Raw genomic sequence first — 14,031 nt, forward strand, 5'->3', positions numbered from 1 at the left:
GGAGGAGGAGGAGGAGGAGGAGGAGGAGGAGGAGGAGGAGGGGGGGGGGGGGGGGGCGAAGTTGGGGGGGAAGAGGAGGAGAGATTGAAGTGAGTATGGCAGGACGAAACGAAGACGGAGAGCTTTCAGCTAGAGCACACGTTCCCTCAGAACCTCGCACAGGTCAGCCCTCTCTCGTCCTTTCCTTTCTTCCCCTCCCCTCCCCTCCTGTCCTCTCCCTTCCTTCCTTCTTGCCTCCCTCGCCCCTCGCACTCACTGCGTCGGCTCAGAGCAAGGAGACAGCAGATCACTCCTTCATCGTCGGCAACTGCGGCGCCAAGGCACCGGGCGAGTTTGTGCTGTCGGACATCAAGGAGGCAGAGAGCATGGGCTTCGTCTTCGACCAGGCGGCGGGTAAGGTGGACGCGGGGGGGAGGGTCTCGCTGCTGGTCAAGTACACCCCTCCTCCCTCCAGCCCTCTCTCCATGTGGAACGAGGTGACGGTCACGGGGGCTCTCAAGGGAGGCGATCCTCCCCCTCCCGGCGGCTCCCTCCCCTTGGAGATCCGCTTGAGGGGCTTCGTGGCGGCAGACTAGCAGCATGTAAATATGTAAAGATGAACACCATGAAGCCTCGCCCGCAGTCTCAGGCTCTTGCTTTGGAGCCTGCCGGCAAGCCGGAGACCCCGGATGGGCCTCGAACCCTAAGGCGCCCGCTTGGCCGGGCCGGCCCCCGGGAGCAGGGCCCGGGCCGGCCCACCGTGAGTGAGGCCCGGCCCGGACTCCGGGCCCGGAGCTGCCACGGGGCCGGGAGGCCCGGGCATCATTTCATGAGATGGTGAGGCGGACTTGTTGGCTCCTCTTCTTGATCCTTCGGCCTCCAATCCCTCTCAACCATGCACAGACCCAACCTCCTCCTCCTCCTCCTCCTCCTCCTCCTCCTCCTCCCGTCAACCTGTGTCCCTTCAGCTCTCCTGTTCTCCTCTACATCCTCTACCTCCTTCTCCCCCTCCTCCACCACCTCCTCCTCCTCCTCTCCTACCTCCAACCCTTCTCAGTCATCGCCATTTTGTCGCTCGTCGCAGCGACTGAATGTTGTCTCGGACGCCTCACTGTCATTTGCGCCCACCCATTCTTCTTCCTCGTATGATTTGTTTCTACGATACTCAACTCATCTTCTTGCCGTCTGTCCCTCGTCACGTCCTCGCGCACCTCCATGCCCTTGGCTCTTGCCTTCACCAGGAGCATTTCAAGCTGCGACTCAGGCCAGGGCAGCTGCAACGAGGATGCAGAAGGCGAGTATGGAAAAGGAGATGCTGTCAAAGCGAGCCAAGCGGCGTATGCGGGCACCTCCATCGCAGCTGAGGGTTTGGATGGACGTGCTGAACTCGACTGACGGGGGGCTGCTCCTCCTCCTCGACCTCGACAACAACGCGGACGCTCTTCCTCAGCTCGAAGATGCGCAGGTAGAAGAGGGGAAGGAGGAGGAGAGCATGACGAGCCGGGCAGGTGAAGGGGCTGCTGGACGGGTTTCGCATCCTCGGGTTTGCGGGAGTCGACTTCAGCGGCAGCATCCCGGCGTGGGTGGAGCTGCATCAGTGCAGGGTGAGAACGAAGAACGGAGCTGACTTCGTGCTCGCATTCGAAGCAGGTGCTGCTCGCTCCTCGTGTTGACTTGCGCTGAGAGGTCGACAGGCAGGATAGTAGCGAGGATGCAGCAGGAGGCGAGCGAGGGGGGCGGGAAGGCAATGCCGATCGCCGTCATCGTCTCGGCAGACGCTGGGATGGAAGTGATCGCTGACCTGATGAGGGGGGAAGGAATCAGCTGCCACGTCATCAAGACTTTGGCAGACATCAGGACTGTCTGTCAAGCTCTGAGCTTGTTATGAAGCATACTCTTAGTTACCGCGGCCATCCGTACTCCTCACGCTCTCCTACCGAGAAGGAGCCTGACCTTGGTGCCCGGCTGACCGATGATCATGCTGCGAATCTGCAAGAGAGCAGAGGCGTCAGAGCAACGAGGATGGAAGGAAGGAGATCTCAACCTGATCCACGGACATGTCGGTGACATTCACTCCGTCGACGGCGAGGAGGTAGTCCTCCAACTGCACTTGTCCGCTCTGTTTCGCCGTGCCCTACACATTTCAAGTCAACGAGTCAAGTTTGACGAGCTCGACCAGGCAAGGAAGTGACTGAAGGACTGGAGGGGAGCGGGGCTGCCGCTTCTGATACCTCGTTGAAGCTCGTGATGACGTAGTAGCTAGCAGGCGATGACTTGCCAAAGACGATCCCGATGCCCGTCATCTGTCCGGGGGCGTTGGAGGCTCCGCGGAAGATTTCAACCTCACGGGTGGCGAGAGGCTGCGAGGGCTGGTGAGCGAGGGAGGACGGCAGGGAGCGACGCACCTGACTGGACAGCTGGGGAAGCGACTGAACCTGCGGCTGCACCTGCGCGTCCTTCTTGGGGGGAGGCATGGACTGTGCCGGACGAGAGATGGCAAGGCTAGCCAAGTCGGCCGCTGGGTTTGGCATGCTCGAAGTTGGAGGAGAGTGAAGCTCGTACGACGGCTGGATGGTGCTGGTCCCGTTCGGGGAATACTGTTCGGGGACGAGAGCGTCGCGGACTAGAGTGCTTGCAAGCTGCTCCTGATAGACACTCGATGGGCTGGCGGCCTGGAGCAGTAGACGTCAGGTTGAGATTGCAAAAATCAAGAGGGAGGAGATGTCAGGTTCCTACCTGCTGCTGTGCCGATCCAACTGAGCTGCTGCTGGACATAGGGGTCAAAGTGACGTTGAAGTGCACTAGGGCATTGGGAGGCAGCGGCTTGCCCTGGAGCAACGGAGGGCGTGAGCAGGGAGGAAAGAGGCAGTGGGGCGGATCACGCACCTGATCCTGGAAGGGGCACCAGATGTCAATCTTCTGACCAGCAGGGTAACGGGAGAGCTCGATGCCCGCAAGCTCAGCGACTGATTGAGGCTGAGCTCCTCCCGCCATCTCCGTCAAGGTGCCGCCAAGCAAGCAGCCCTCGAGCTCGGAGGCTGAGAGAATTACTTCGATCATCTCATGCCACACAGCTTGTTGCGAGCTTGGGTTCAGCGGGACCATCTTGGAGGCGAATGTCTTCCTCCCTCCCCCTGGCACGTTGCTCGGGTACTACATAGATCAGTCCATGTCGGTGGACCAACACTGTTATACCTGCATTGACAGAGTTGCTCCGACTTGACTTCCCGGAGAGACAGGAAGATTTTTGCCTTCAATGAAAAGGACTTGCACTTTATATGTGTCCGGCTGTTGGATCAGGTCAATGGCAGGCAGTCAAATACGCTCTAGTCCTTACCTTCACACTGTTTGGCTGCAGGCTTGCCAACGAGCTCGGACCTTTAAACAGTAGAGATCAGAGGCGGTTGGAAAGCCCGAGATTAAAATACCGGAAGGAACACCTTGGCTCACGACACCTGCTGACTGCAGGAGGGTATGCTTAGGAGAACTCGAAGCCGGGGGCGAGGGCGTCTGTGAGCTGACCGGAACCGGAAGCTGGTAGCTGACAGGAGCAGGAGCCTGCAAGCTAGCAGGAGGGGGGGCCTGCAAGCTAGCAGGAGGGGGGGCCTGGTAGCTCACCGGGGCAGGGGCCTGGTAGCTCACCGGGGCAGGGGCCTGGTAGCTCACCGGGGCAGGGGCCTGGTAGCTCACCGGGGCAGGGGCCTGGTAGCTCACCGGGGCAGGGGCCTGGTAGCTCACCGGGGCAGGGGCCTGGTAGCTCGCTGGAGGCGAAGGAGTCCGGTTGCTCACGGGAGGCGAAGGAGACTGATAGCTTGTGGGTAGAGGAGCCTGGTAGCTGACTGGAGGCGAAGCTAGGTTGTCAACAGGAAGAGGAGCCTGGTAGCTAGCTGGAGGCGGGGCTTGATAGCTTGCCGGAGCAGGAGCCTGATAGATGGCTGGAGGTGTAGATGACCGCTGTGGATATGACATTGAGTTAGTCGAGGTCTTGTCATGCACAGTAGCGCGAGCTCTCACATTTTCTGCTGCATTCTTCAACACTCTCAGCTCGTGGCTTCTGAGGACCATGATGGGAGCAGGGAGGGCTTGCTCGTTCCGCTCCAGCCCCAGCTTGCACCAGGTTCCGATGGGACCCAGCACGGCCTCGTTGACCATGTTGGGGCTCCAGTTGCTGACTTCCACGTCATCGACCGTCAAGAGGATGTCACCCTGCCAACTCAGGTCACTCGCTCCTCATGCTCGGAGGCAGGCTCGCAACCTGTTGCACCCCCGACAACACCGCCGGGGCGTTGGGGAGGAGGTCTTCGACTCGGTACCTCGTGCCTCCCCGGGGATCGTTGACTTGTTGGAGGCTGATGCCGATCCCAGCCTTGCGCACGAGGTGCTGGTACCTGTGCCAACCTACAGGAGATTTCTGCATCCCCAACAATCCGATCAATCTGCATGCACGCCACCACGTACAAGACGGCAACCTGGATCAGCCCGATCCCGTCCAGGATGTCCACAACCTCAGCCGTGTCTCGCTGGTTGAAGATTTCGCTGCGAGGGAGGAGCAGTGAGACAGGTGAAGCCTGCAAGACAGAGGAGGACGCACTCGACAGCGATGTTGGCGGAGGTATCATGCAGAGCGTACACGTTGATGCCCTTGCAGGTGTGCGTCTCGATGGGCTCCTTCAAACCGTCCCACGTCGCAATGACGTTGCACGACTGGAGTCGTTGCAGCTTGACGGGGGGAACGTCTCCTGCGACGGCGAAGTTGCAAAACTCGCAGTCAACCATGCTCGCCATCGTGTTGACTTGGTCGATCATGATGGTGACATCCTTGCAGCTGCCAGGTGGATCAGCAACGACTGAGACAGCATGCGGTCCAACCTGACGATCTGAATTTCTCCGCACGACCCGTACAGCCTTATCATGCATTTGCTGCAGCGATTGATCGTCACTTTCGTGTTGGGCCACTCTCTCAAGTTGATCTGAACGTTCTGATCCTGTTGGATCCCCTGGACTAGCAGCCCACCATCTGAGGCTGGAGCGATGATGGGTGGGAGTTGCTTTCCACTTGCGTACAAATCAATATCTTGCTGGCTGCCGTGGACAGACATCTGAAAAGTAATGTGAGCGCAGTGAAACAGACTGAGACGATGCTGATGCTTCATGAACTCAGAAATTTGCTGGAATGTAAAGATCGGCTATGATGGTCAGGTTAAAGCACCTTGGATTCCCTCCTCTACATTTCAGGTACTCATTTCTTCTGAGAGTGTGTTGAAAACCCATTCTAGCCCTTTTCCTCCTCCCGGAATCCTAGTCCTCCTTTACCCCCACCACCTCCTCCTCTTCCTCTTCCTCTTCCTCCTCCCGAGTCCTCCTCCTCCTCCCCCTCCTCGTATCCCTGTTCGTATGTTCCGAGTCGCCATCGAACCCCCCCCTCCACCCCCCCCCCACTTACCCTGAAAATGAGGTGTAGAAACCACCTGACCTTGTCCGATCGGATCATCGGTCATGACCCCACCCTCTACCCCTATGTCCCTATACTTACTACCCCATGAGAAATCCTCCGGATTCTCTACCCCCACTACCCCACCCCCCAATTCGACTACCACCCTCAACCGTACCTCCGAGGTTCAAGCTCTAACGGCATCCAAAGGCCCACTGGCCACTCCCCCACCCCTCCTCTGAACCATAAAGTACCCCCCCTACCCATTGACTGAGACATCACCAGTTGGGTGACCTCGCTACGAAAAGAGGTCCTAGCAATATTCGTAGGTCATGAGAGTCCTTGGACCAGACACTAGGACCCCGACAACTCTACTAGGCCTAGTACCTCGAGTGCGACGGCGGTGTCGCAAAAATAAACAAGAGGGGTCAATTAAAAAGTGATTATACTTCCACGGTTTCAAATGTAACCGACCGGTCACGACTCGGACTCACTCGGAACAGGCTTCTTTACTCAAACCGTTCGGCGCGGGGTCACTGGCTGCCCGGGCGGGCCGCCTCCGAGTGCGCGCCGCCTACCGTAACCGTAACCGGGGCGCCACTGGCGCCCACCATCCGATGCCATCATCCGAGTCGGACGGCCGCATTCATGTGCCGGTCGGACTCCCGGACTCTGATGAGATCGGACCGGGCCCGCCCGGGCCGGCCCGGCCCGGCGCCCGGCTCACTGCGGCGCGGCTCGGGCTCCTAACTAGTAACCGGGCCGGGCCCGGCGGGGACCCGGTGCACAAGGACAATCAGGAGAGTCGAGGAGGCTTGCCAGGAGGCTTGACCCTACTTTACTGAAAGTTAAGTTGAAAATCAGCACGAGGACAACTGGCAATTATCAAGAGAGCCTGCGAGGAGGCTTGACCGTGCGGCCTCAGCCGACACTGTGGCACTGATTGGCCGCACACGCGCCACGCGGCCGCCCAGGGCCGTCCTGGAACTAACCGCCGGTAAACGGCGCGGCACTGCCGCAGGCCGGACCCCGCGCTAGACTCGCGGCCCGGGCCGGGCCGGCGGGCCCCCGGCCGGGCCCGGCGCCGGGTTGCCGCAGTGTGACTGAGGCTCGCGGCCGCGACTCGGCGGGCGCCGGGCCGCCGCTGGTCGGATCGGACACCCGGCCCTCAGTGCCCCGGGCGGGCCCGGCCCGGCCGGGCCCGGGGCCGCACAGGCCCCCGGGCGCGCGTGGGGTGTGTTTACAGTGGGATGAGGGGGTACTAGGGGTAGGCGAGTCAGAAATGTAAGCAAAGGAGGTGGTGAGGCGTAAGAGGGAACACAGGGGGTGAAATCTGGGTCTGAAAGGGGGTAGGGGTACCTACCAGGAGTCTCCACCCCCGTATGATGAACAGACTTATTGTTACACGTCTGGGGGTGGGGGAATCTCTAGTGGAGGGGGTAGGGTGGGGAGAAAATCCTTGGTAAGGGTGCTGTACAGTATGACTGGATGGTCAACGTAGGGGTGAAGAAGAAGGACTATGTTGCATGGGGGTAGGGTAGGGTAAGGTAGGGTTGTTGTTAGGGTTGGCCCGCCCTGATGATGGCGTACATTCAAGGCCGGGAGGGAGAAGGAGAAGGAGAGGGAGGAGGCGAGAGCAGGACGAATGCTGACCAGCCATGCACAGAAGAACCAAAGGACGAGGATCAGAGGTAGATCTTGACCGCCAAGATCGAGGCAAGCAGCTGCATACGCGTCTTTGCGCCCCGGATTCTTGGGTGTCTTCCTGAAAAACTTCGAAACTTGAGTTACTTGACCTCCGCTGCTCACCCTCTTGCTGTCGGGGTCCTGAGTCAAGATGAGCATACCAGGCCTGGTGTCTGTGAAGCGGTGCAGGCTTCCATGGATCCCAACAGCTGCGACTTTGCTGTCCCTCTTGCACGTTGTGCACCCGTTGACTCTCCCACTCAGTTTGAGCCCCACGCCGAGGCTGTCTGGGCATGCCCTGCTCCTCAAGAGCACAAGATCGATGGCGAACAGAGGGATGTCTCGCTTGCGAATGACCATAACGCAGCCAAGGAAAGATGAGCCCAACAACTTTCAAGAGATTGGACTCATCGGTGCTGCAGCGGTGGTTGGAGCGGGATCTGGCCTGGCAGTGGTGGCTTTCAAGGAAGGGATCAAGGCCATGAGGGGATGGACTTACCAGGGGTCGTATGCTCAGCTTGTCCACAATATCGGCTCGTTTCTCCCGTCCTCCGGGCTGCCTAACATGGAGGGTATCAACCTCGAGTACATCTGCTTCCCTGTGATGGGAGGGCTGCTCACCTCGCTCTTCCTCTTGGTCCTCCGCAAGGACTTCGGGCCGGGCCTGACCGGTCAGCTCGAGGAGGTAGACCGAGGCGTTCCCATCGACCCCGTCAGGTTCCTTGCCCGGCAAGTCTCCGCCGTGGCTGCCCTGGGCTCGGGATGCTCCCTGGGACCTGAAGGGCCCTCGGTCGAGATCGGGCTGACGGTGTCAAGAGCAGTCTCCAGCACGCTGGGGCTGGATGCGTCCCTCAGGAGGATCCTCGCCTCTGCTGGGGCGGCAGCTGGGGTGGCAGCTGGGTTTAACGCGCCTCTGACGGGCGTCGTGTTTGCACTGGAGATCGTGCAGCCCACGATCTCGAAGCAGGAGGAAGGCCTCCCCGACGCGAAGCTCACAACCGCGCAGAGGGCGGCCGCGGGAACCGTCCTGACGTCAGCAGCAATCGCGTGTCTTGTCGCCCGGTCAGGCATCATGGTCTCCGAGCGGTTCATGGTGAAGGAGTACTTCATCGTGGACAAATTCGCGGAGCTGCCGGTGTACATGACGCTGGGAATTCTCACAGGGGTGGTGGCGGCGAGCTTCCGTTTCCTCGTCAATCAGTTCAGAAAGTTCTATGCGGGAGAGGTTCCAGGGCTAGAGGGGATGGCTCGAGTCCCGCGGGAGCTGAAGCCTTTGATAGCTGCTTCCCTGTGTGGGGTGGTGGCGACCAAGTATCCTCAAGTGCTTTTCTTCGGCTACGAGACGGTGAACAGCTTGCTCGCCGAGTCAGCGACTTACGTTGACGATACTGAGACGCTCCTGACCCTCATGGTCCTCAAAGTCACTCTCACCGCGTCCTGCGTGGCCAGCGGGCTCATGGGAGGAATCTTCGCTCCTTCCTTGTTCTTCGGAGCGACGCTGGGAGCAGCTTATGACAACGTGATGCGAGGAGACTTGGGGTTGGACATCGCCAGCACGACGAGGTACCCGAGAGCTCTCTTGGGAATGAAGTGACTTGATGCAGCTACGCGATGGTCGGGGCCGCGGCGGTGCTTGCCAGTGTGTTCAGGGCTCCGGTCACAGGTTGTCGATTGAACTCAAGCGGCTTGTCTGACTTGTCTCTCGCTCTCAAGGGATCCTCTTGCTCTTTGAGCTCACGCGCAACTATGACATCGTAATGGAGGAGACAGCGAGTGTGGCACATGAGCTTACAAGCCCACGCAGGTGCTGCCACTCATCGCAACAGTGGCCATGGGAACAGTCACCATCGACATGTGAACCTTGCTCCTGGCCCTTGGCTTGTGCTGACATAAGCGCAGCATCGAGTCCTCTCATCCTCAGCCAACTTGGGCCTGGTGGTGGCAAAATTCCAACCCTGAGAACAACGGCTCTACATCGGCGGCCGAGGACCCCGACATCCTCTGTGAGGGATTGTGCGCGCTCGCGATGTCCTGACTGTCATGCAGGGTCTGCACTCAAGGCAGGAGCGGACGAGGACGACAACATCAGCTTGAGAAAACTTCTCTCCTCGCTCGAGGTAGCGACCTTAGTGGACGACGCGGAGCCCTTTGACGTGTCATGGCAGACGCTGAGGGAGACAGGCAGCATCGACAAGCACACCCTCGTGGAGATGATCCGGAAGCTGGGCTTCGACGAGGAGCACGAGAGCATCCAGAGCCTGGGCGGGGGGCCTGGCGAGCTGGTGGACGAGGACGAGGTCCGGCTGCTGCTCCGACGCCTTGTGGGTAACGTGCTGCCTCCCACCCTCCTTGACGCCTCTGGCAGATCGAGGACAACCAAGTTGAGCGCAAGTGACGCGTGCTCCTCTCCCTCCTCCTCTCCCTCCTCCGACCTCTCCTTTGTGTCTTTTTAGGTTCTCTTAGCCCCGGCGCCTGTTAGATAGTCTCCGCTGCTCGTTGTTCTTCCCTTGTTTTCAAACGTTCGGTGGTCTTTACATGTCATTCGTCCCATCAGCTCCCTCCTCCCGCCCTCTCACTGCGTTATCGGCGGCATACGCAGCGCTACCTTGTCCAGCTCCTCCTTTGCTATGGCAACAAACATCTGAAGATCGACCTGAAGAGAGCCTGTGAGCCTCCGTCCTCGCTTCTCCTCCACAAACTCCTCCTCCTCTTCCCCCTCCCCCTCCCCGAACTCCACCTCCTTCTCCTTCACCACGACATCCTCCTTCTGCCACTCTCCGACCCCCTCCTCATCCTCCCTGATTTCCCCAGCCACCTGCAGCCCTCACCTTCTCAGTCGATGTCGAAGTGAAGTCCTTGATGCCCAGGTTCTGCATCGCTTTCTCTAGCTGAGAGGGCGTGAGGGGAACATAGCAAGGAGGAAGCAGTATGCCGCTCACTTGTACATGCGTTATCTTCCCGCTCCCCGTCAGGTCAAACATCCCGAACATCGCTATCAAGTCCTTCTCCTCAAAGAATGACGGGACCTGAGCTCAATCCCTCAGCGGACCGGCACCACTGACATCTCCTGACGAGATACCGGGACTTGCTGCTGCTGGCATTCGTGGATTCTTTTCAGCTCTTCGACTAGAAACGCGCGCGGGTCCTCCGGCTTTACAAACAAAATCTACTTGCAATGGTTGACGGTGGGTAGACGTGCAAAAGAACATGCTCCTCCTCCCCCAAGTACAAGGGGAGGCAGCAAGCGACAGGAGAGAGCAGGAGCAGGGAGGGAGAGGGAGACTGCAAGGATAGATGAAGAGCGAGGAAAGGGAAGCTGGGGAGGGATGGGGGACGAGAGTTATTTGAACATGTGGAGGGAGGGAAGGGTATGAACGGGGAGGGAGGGGAAGGAGGAAGGGAGAGTTCTGGCTGTAGGAGGAGCATACCTTTGTACTGAGATGTCTGATCAAGCTTCTGATGTTCTTCTCCTCTAGATACTTCTCTGCTGACTTGCGCGGATCCTTTGATTCCGCCATGGCGCCCCGAGCCCCAATGTGGAAGGAACAACTCACCTTCAGGGGAGGGGGGTGGTAATCTACGGGGTCCATTTATATTCAAAATGCCCTCATAAGATAGGGTGGGGTGGGTATGGAGGGGTGGTCAAGAATCGGACGTCCGTTGATCTCTCGGTTGGTCTCACCTGTCAAGTCACTCACTCTGAGAGCAAAGGAGGAAGACGATGCGAGGAGAGGAGGGGAGCGAAGAGAAGATGAAGGGATCCTAGGGGAGGAGAGGAGGGAGGAGAGGAGGGAGGAGAGGAGGGAACAGCCCAGAGGGGAGAATTCAGCTTGTAATCATAACTGGCAACAAATTCCCTCAAAGTGGATCGAAACTTGCTCTTTCTCTGAGCGAAAGCTTCGATAGCAACAGCCTCCGACAGGCAGGACCTGACCTGAAATAAAAAATACCTTGGCTGCCAACGTCCCGACTTAGCTCGATGCCTTGGGCACCATGCAAGACATCAATCAGATTCCAATCATCCTTGCGCTCTCTATTGGTGGCCCTTGTCTCATGACTGCCGATGCCTCTTTCTCTTGCACTGGTGGGTCGACGTGGCTGACTTGCCACTGAGGCGTGCGAGAAGTCACTTACAACCCGAGAAGGTCTAGGAGCCCTTCTCTCTTCCACCTGATATTCCTCGGTTCTCTACCGGGCCGACACCTCCTCCTCCACCACCACCACCTCTTCTGCCTCCTCCTAGCGGAGGTGTAAGTCTGCCCTGTGATAGCTGCTCATACACACGTCAAAGCTCTCGCTGCCCCTTCAACCCACTTTGCCAAGGATTGCCGACGAGATCATGCAAAGGATCAAAACCCCCATGATGTCAGTCAGAGTCGCCAGCATCGGCGAGCTGATGTGGCACGGGTCCAGACCAGCCCTCTCCAGCGCGAGAGGAACGACTGTCCCCCCAGCGATCGCCCCGACGATGGTCAAGAAGGTGGCAGCGGACACGATGAAGGCTGCGGTGATGTTGGACCCGTGAGTAATCATCACCCTGACGAAGGCAGCGGCCGCCAGGATCAACCCGATGGCGCTGGATGCCAGCACCTCCCTCAGCAACACCTTGAGCATGTTCTTGGTGTTGATCTCCCCGGTGCTCATCCCTCGGATTACCAAGGACGAGCTCTGGTTCCCCGCGTTCCCTCCGGTCCCTATGAGCATCGTGAGGAACAGCGCGAGGAAGACGTTCTCCTGGATCAGCTGCTCGTAGTGCGAGAGCACCACGGAGCTCATGGACTGGAGGATCATCAAAGTGGTAAGCACTGAGCTCCTCCTGACGATCAAGTCCCATAGCGAGCTGCCGAAGTAGGATCGATCCCTGATACGATTTCGACCCTCGAGCGTCACTGTACCCTGCCATGAGTCGGGTGAGAAAGGAAGGAGGCGGCATGGGGCAGTGGAGTAGCTACCTGTTGTAGCCTCTCCTTGTCCGAATCGATGATCAGAGTGTCGACGACGGCGTCCTTCATCAGTCCCGATTGCCTCAAACGATTGAGAATGTCCTCGGGGTTTCCTTTCATCTTCAACACCATGTTGAAGGATCCATCGTCATCCAACACTATCTCAGTCTTCTTGTCTTCATTCGCTTCGGCTTGCAGCCCTCTCTGAACTGCTTGCTTCTTGTTCCTCCGCTGCTGCAGGCCCTCCACCAACTTGACGATGCTTTCTTCTTGGTCAGAATGAACGACTGGATCCCGGTTCATGCTCACTCCATAGGCGATGCTCCCGTTGATCCTCCTCGTCCGCTGCATCTCACTCGCGTTGTCCTGCTCGTCTGCATTCTGCTTCAATGACGCCCTGTTGCAAACAAAACTGCGGCTGTTCCTCGTGGACAGCATCAGGGTAGCAAAGGCTGAGGAGACTGAAGGGGGACAACGACGAGACGGACAGCTTCGAGAGCAAGGAGGGGAGGGAGGGAGAGACACGATGAGCGGCAAGCCCAGCAGCGCCAGCAGCGCTTGAGGCCGCCACCCTGGCATTGCAACGGGGTGCGAGGGGGAGGAGACCAGCGCAGAACTGATTCTCCTACTTTCTGCCCCACCAATCTCTCTATAGTTCTTCCTAAATAGAAACTGCTGCCCCAAATTGTTTCCTAGTAGAGAGTCACTAACAAGGTTGGGTAGGGTATCTCGGGTGGGGTACATGGGGGTACTTTAGCGCAAATGGGGGTGACATGGGAGAACCCTCAAAAGCATATGCAGAGGTAGGGTGGGGTGGGGGTTGTGACGAGTAACCCAACTGGCAAAGACCCATGATACTAGCAGTGATCGATCCGATCATTCAAAGCCCGGCCGGGCGGCCCGGGGGCGGGCCGCCGCCGCGGCCCGCCCGGGACTCGTCCCGGGAGTCCCCGCCGTGTGACAGCGAGATGTGCAACTAAGTCTCGTACCGTACACCGTCTCAGGTGATCCGATCCGACTTCACTCAGGCTGCCATGTTGTCAAGTGCGAACGCACTGCGGCAAAATGATTCGCCGGCACGGTGCCCAGATCGCGACAATGATGCGGCTGTGGAAGGTATCAGTTACCGTACCGTCAGACAGTGAGTTTGAGGGACAGCAGTTGGCAGGCCCGATCTCGACCGGACTCCCAGAGTCTCCTGTCACCGTGGCACCAGTACCGGGGGAGTCGATATCAACTTTGCCGGGATGCACAAGGCTGAGTCGACTCGGCTACAGTACGGATGCTTTTTAGTCAACTAAACAGAACTCACTGAAATACGACCCATATTCAGTGGGGAGGGGTCACTGCCCCAGGGAAGCTCATAGTAGAGGGGGGGTGGGGTATCTATGTGGGTTTGCTGGAACTGAAGAAAAGGCGGGAAGAACATGGCGGAACCGGCGACCAGCCTAGCCAAGGGCAGCGACACTTGCCTCGAGCATGAAGAACTTATGAGCCATCAGGAGCAGCCAAGGCCAAGCAGCAAACGAAAAGCCGAAGAAAGCCTACATGTCGAAAGTCGGAAGTTTCGCAATTCCCCCGACGTCGAGACAGAAACTGTACGTGAGAGCCTTGGACATAGAGAGATGATGGGAGGTAACGAGATCACCACAAGTGCTACAGCAGAGTTTCAATCAACAAGCAAACCTGATGGAGCATTGTGTGGTCATACCTCTCTTCAAGGTGAAACAAAGCAACTGAGCGACCCCAATTCAGAGCCAAGGTACGAATGGTTCCCGGATGGACACCACCTTCTTGGAGAGACTTTCTCTACCTGTAAGGATGATCAGTCACTGCAAGGGAAAGTAGTGATGTGGGGAAGGCCCTCATTTGACCATTCCTGTAAGCTATCCATCTTCCAAGTATTTCTTTACGACGTAGATGGTTCAGTCAAAATGAAAGAGATATGGAATGAGATTAAGGTTCACATGTATCTGCATCCTCACCAAAACA

At 58.4% G+C, this 14,031-nt stretch overlaps 4 protein-coding genes across 4 annotated transcripts; 1 reads left to right on the forward strand and 3 right to left on the reverse strand.

The window, feature by feature from the left end:
* Positions 1-286: 286 nt before the first annotated feature.
* Positions 287-5,078, reverse strand: GUITHDRAFT_132181 (hypothetical protein; the record flags this gene model as incomplete). The annotated part of the gene is made up of 19 exons (XM_005841376.1): positions 287-571; positions 976-1,020; positions 1,092-1,253; positions 1,376-1,568; positions 1,781-1,803; positions 1,933-1,968; positions 2,024-2,113; positions 2,211-2,339; positions 2,385-2,651; positions 2,716-2,808; positions 2,866-3,132; positions 3,175-3,267; positions 3,317-3,357; positions 3,435-3,537; positions 3,598-4,185; positions 4,235-4,367; positions 4,438-4,515; positions 4,571-4,804; positions 4,849-5,078. The coding sequence occupies 19 exons, from the start codon at positions 5,076-5,078 to the stop codon at positions 287-289; spliced, it is 3,090 nt and encodes a 1,029-aa protein (XP_005841433.1).
* Positions 5,079-7,039: 1,961 nt separating this feature from the next.
* On the forward strand, positions 7,040-9,491 carry GUITHDRAFT_160672 (hypothetical protein; the record flags this gene model as incomplete). Its single annotated transcript, XM_005841377.1, has 7 exons — positions 7,040-8,659; positions 8,701-8,759; positions 8,810-8,900; positions 8,996-9,099; positions 9,143-9,213; positions 9,262-9,393; positions 9,462-9,491. Exons 1-7 carry the CDS (start codon positions 7,248-7,250, stop codon positions 9,489-9,491), a joined length of 1,899 nt encoding a protein of 632 aa, XP_005841434.1. The 5' UTR covers positions 7,040-7,247.
* Positions 9,492-9,587: 96 nt separating this feature from the next.
* Positions 9,588-10,650, reverse strand: GUITHDRAFT_150015 (hypothetical protein). The gene is made up of 5 exons (XM_005841378.1): positions 10,525-10,650; positions 10,176-10,262; positions 10,036-10,122; positions 9,925-9,984; positions 9,588-9,749 (listed from the first exon to the last, which is right to left on the reverse strand). Exons 1-5 carry the CDS (start codon positions 10,612-10,614, stop codon positions 9,669-9,671), a joined length of 405 nt encoding a protein of 134 aa, XP_005841435.1. The 5' UTR covers positions 10,615-10,650; the 3' UTR covers positions 9,588-9,668.
* Positions 10,651-11,401: 751 nt separating this feature from the next.
* On the reverse strand, positions 11,402-11,974 carry GUITHDRAFT_63410 (hypothetical protein; the record flags this gene model as incomplete). The annotated part of the gene is made up of 1 exon (XM_005841379.1): positions 11,402-11,974. A coding segment is annotated over one exon (573 nt), but the record flags the coding sequence as incomplete, so codon positions are not given.
* Positions 11,975-14,031: the final 2,057 nt, after the last annotated feature.

Source organism: Guillardia theta (assembly GCF_000315625.1).
Source record: "Guillardia theta CCMP2712 unplaced genomic scaffold GUITHscaffold_3, whole genome shotgun sequence".
In the NCBI taxonomy this organism is placed as follows: domain Eukaryota; class Cryptophyceae; order Pyrenomonadales; family Geminigeraceae; genus Guillardia; species Guillardia theta.

Bases quoted from the DNA above. Each gene is read 5' to 3' on its own strand.
- GUITHDRAFT_150015 (XM_005841378.1), bottom strand. From the start codon at position 10,614: ATGGCGGAATCAAAGGATCCGCGCAAGTCAGCAGAGAAGTATCTAGAG. The intron at 10,263-10,524 runs GTATGCTCCTCC...CATTGCAAGTAG, and splicing joins TCAGACATCTCAGTACAAAG to ATTTTGTTTGTAAAGCCGGA. The intron at 9,750-9,924 runs GTGAGGGCTGCA...GGCTCTCTTCAG, and splicing joins CTTCGACATCGACTGAGAAG to GTCGATCTTCAGATGTTTGT.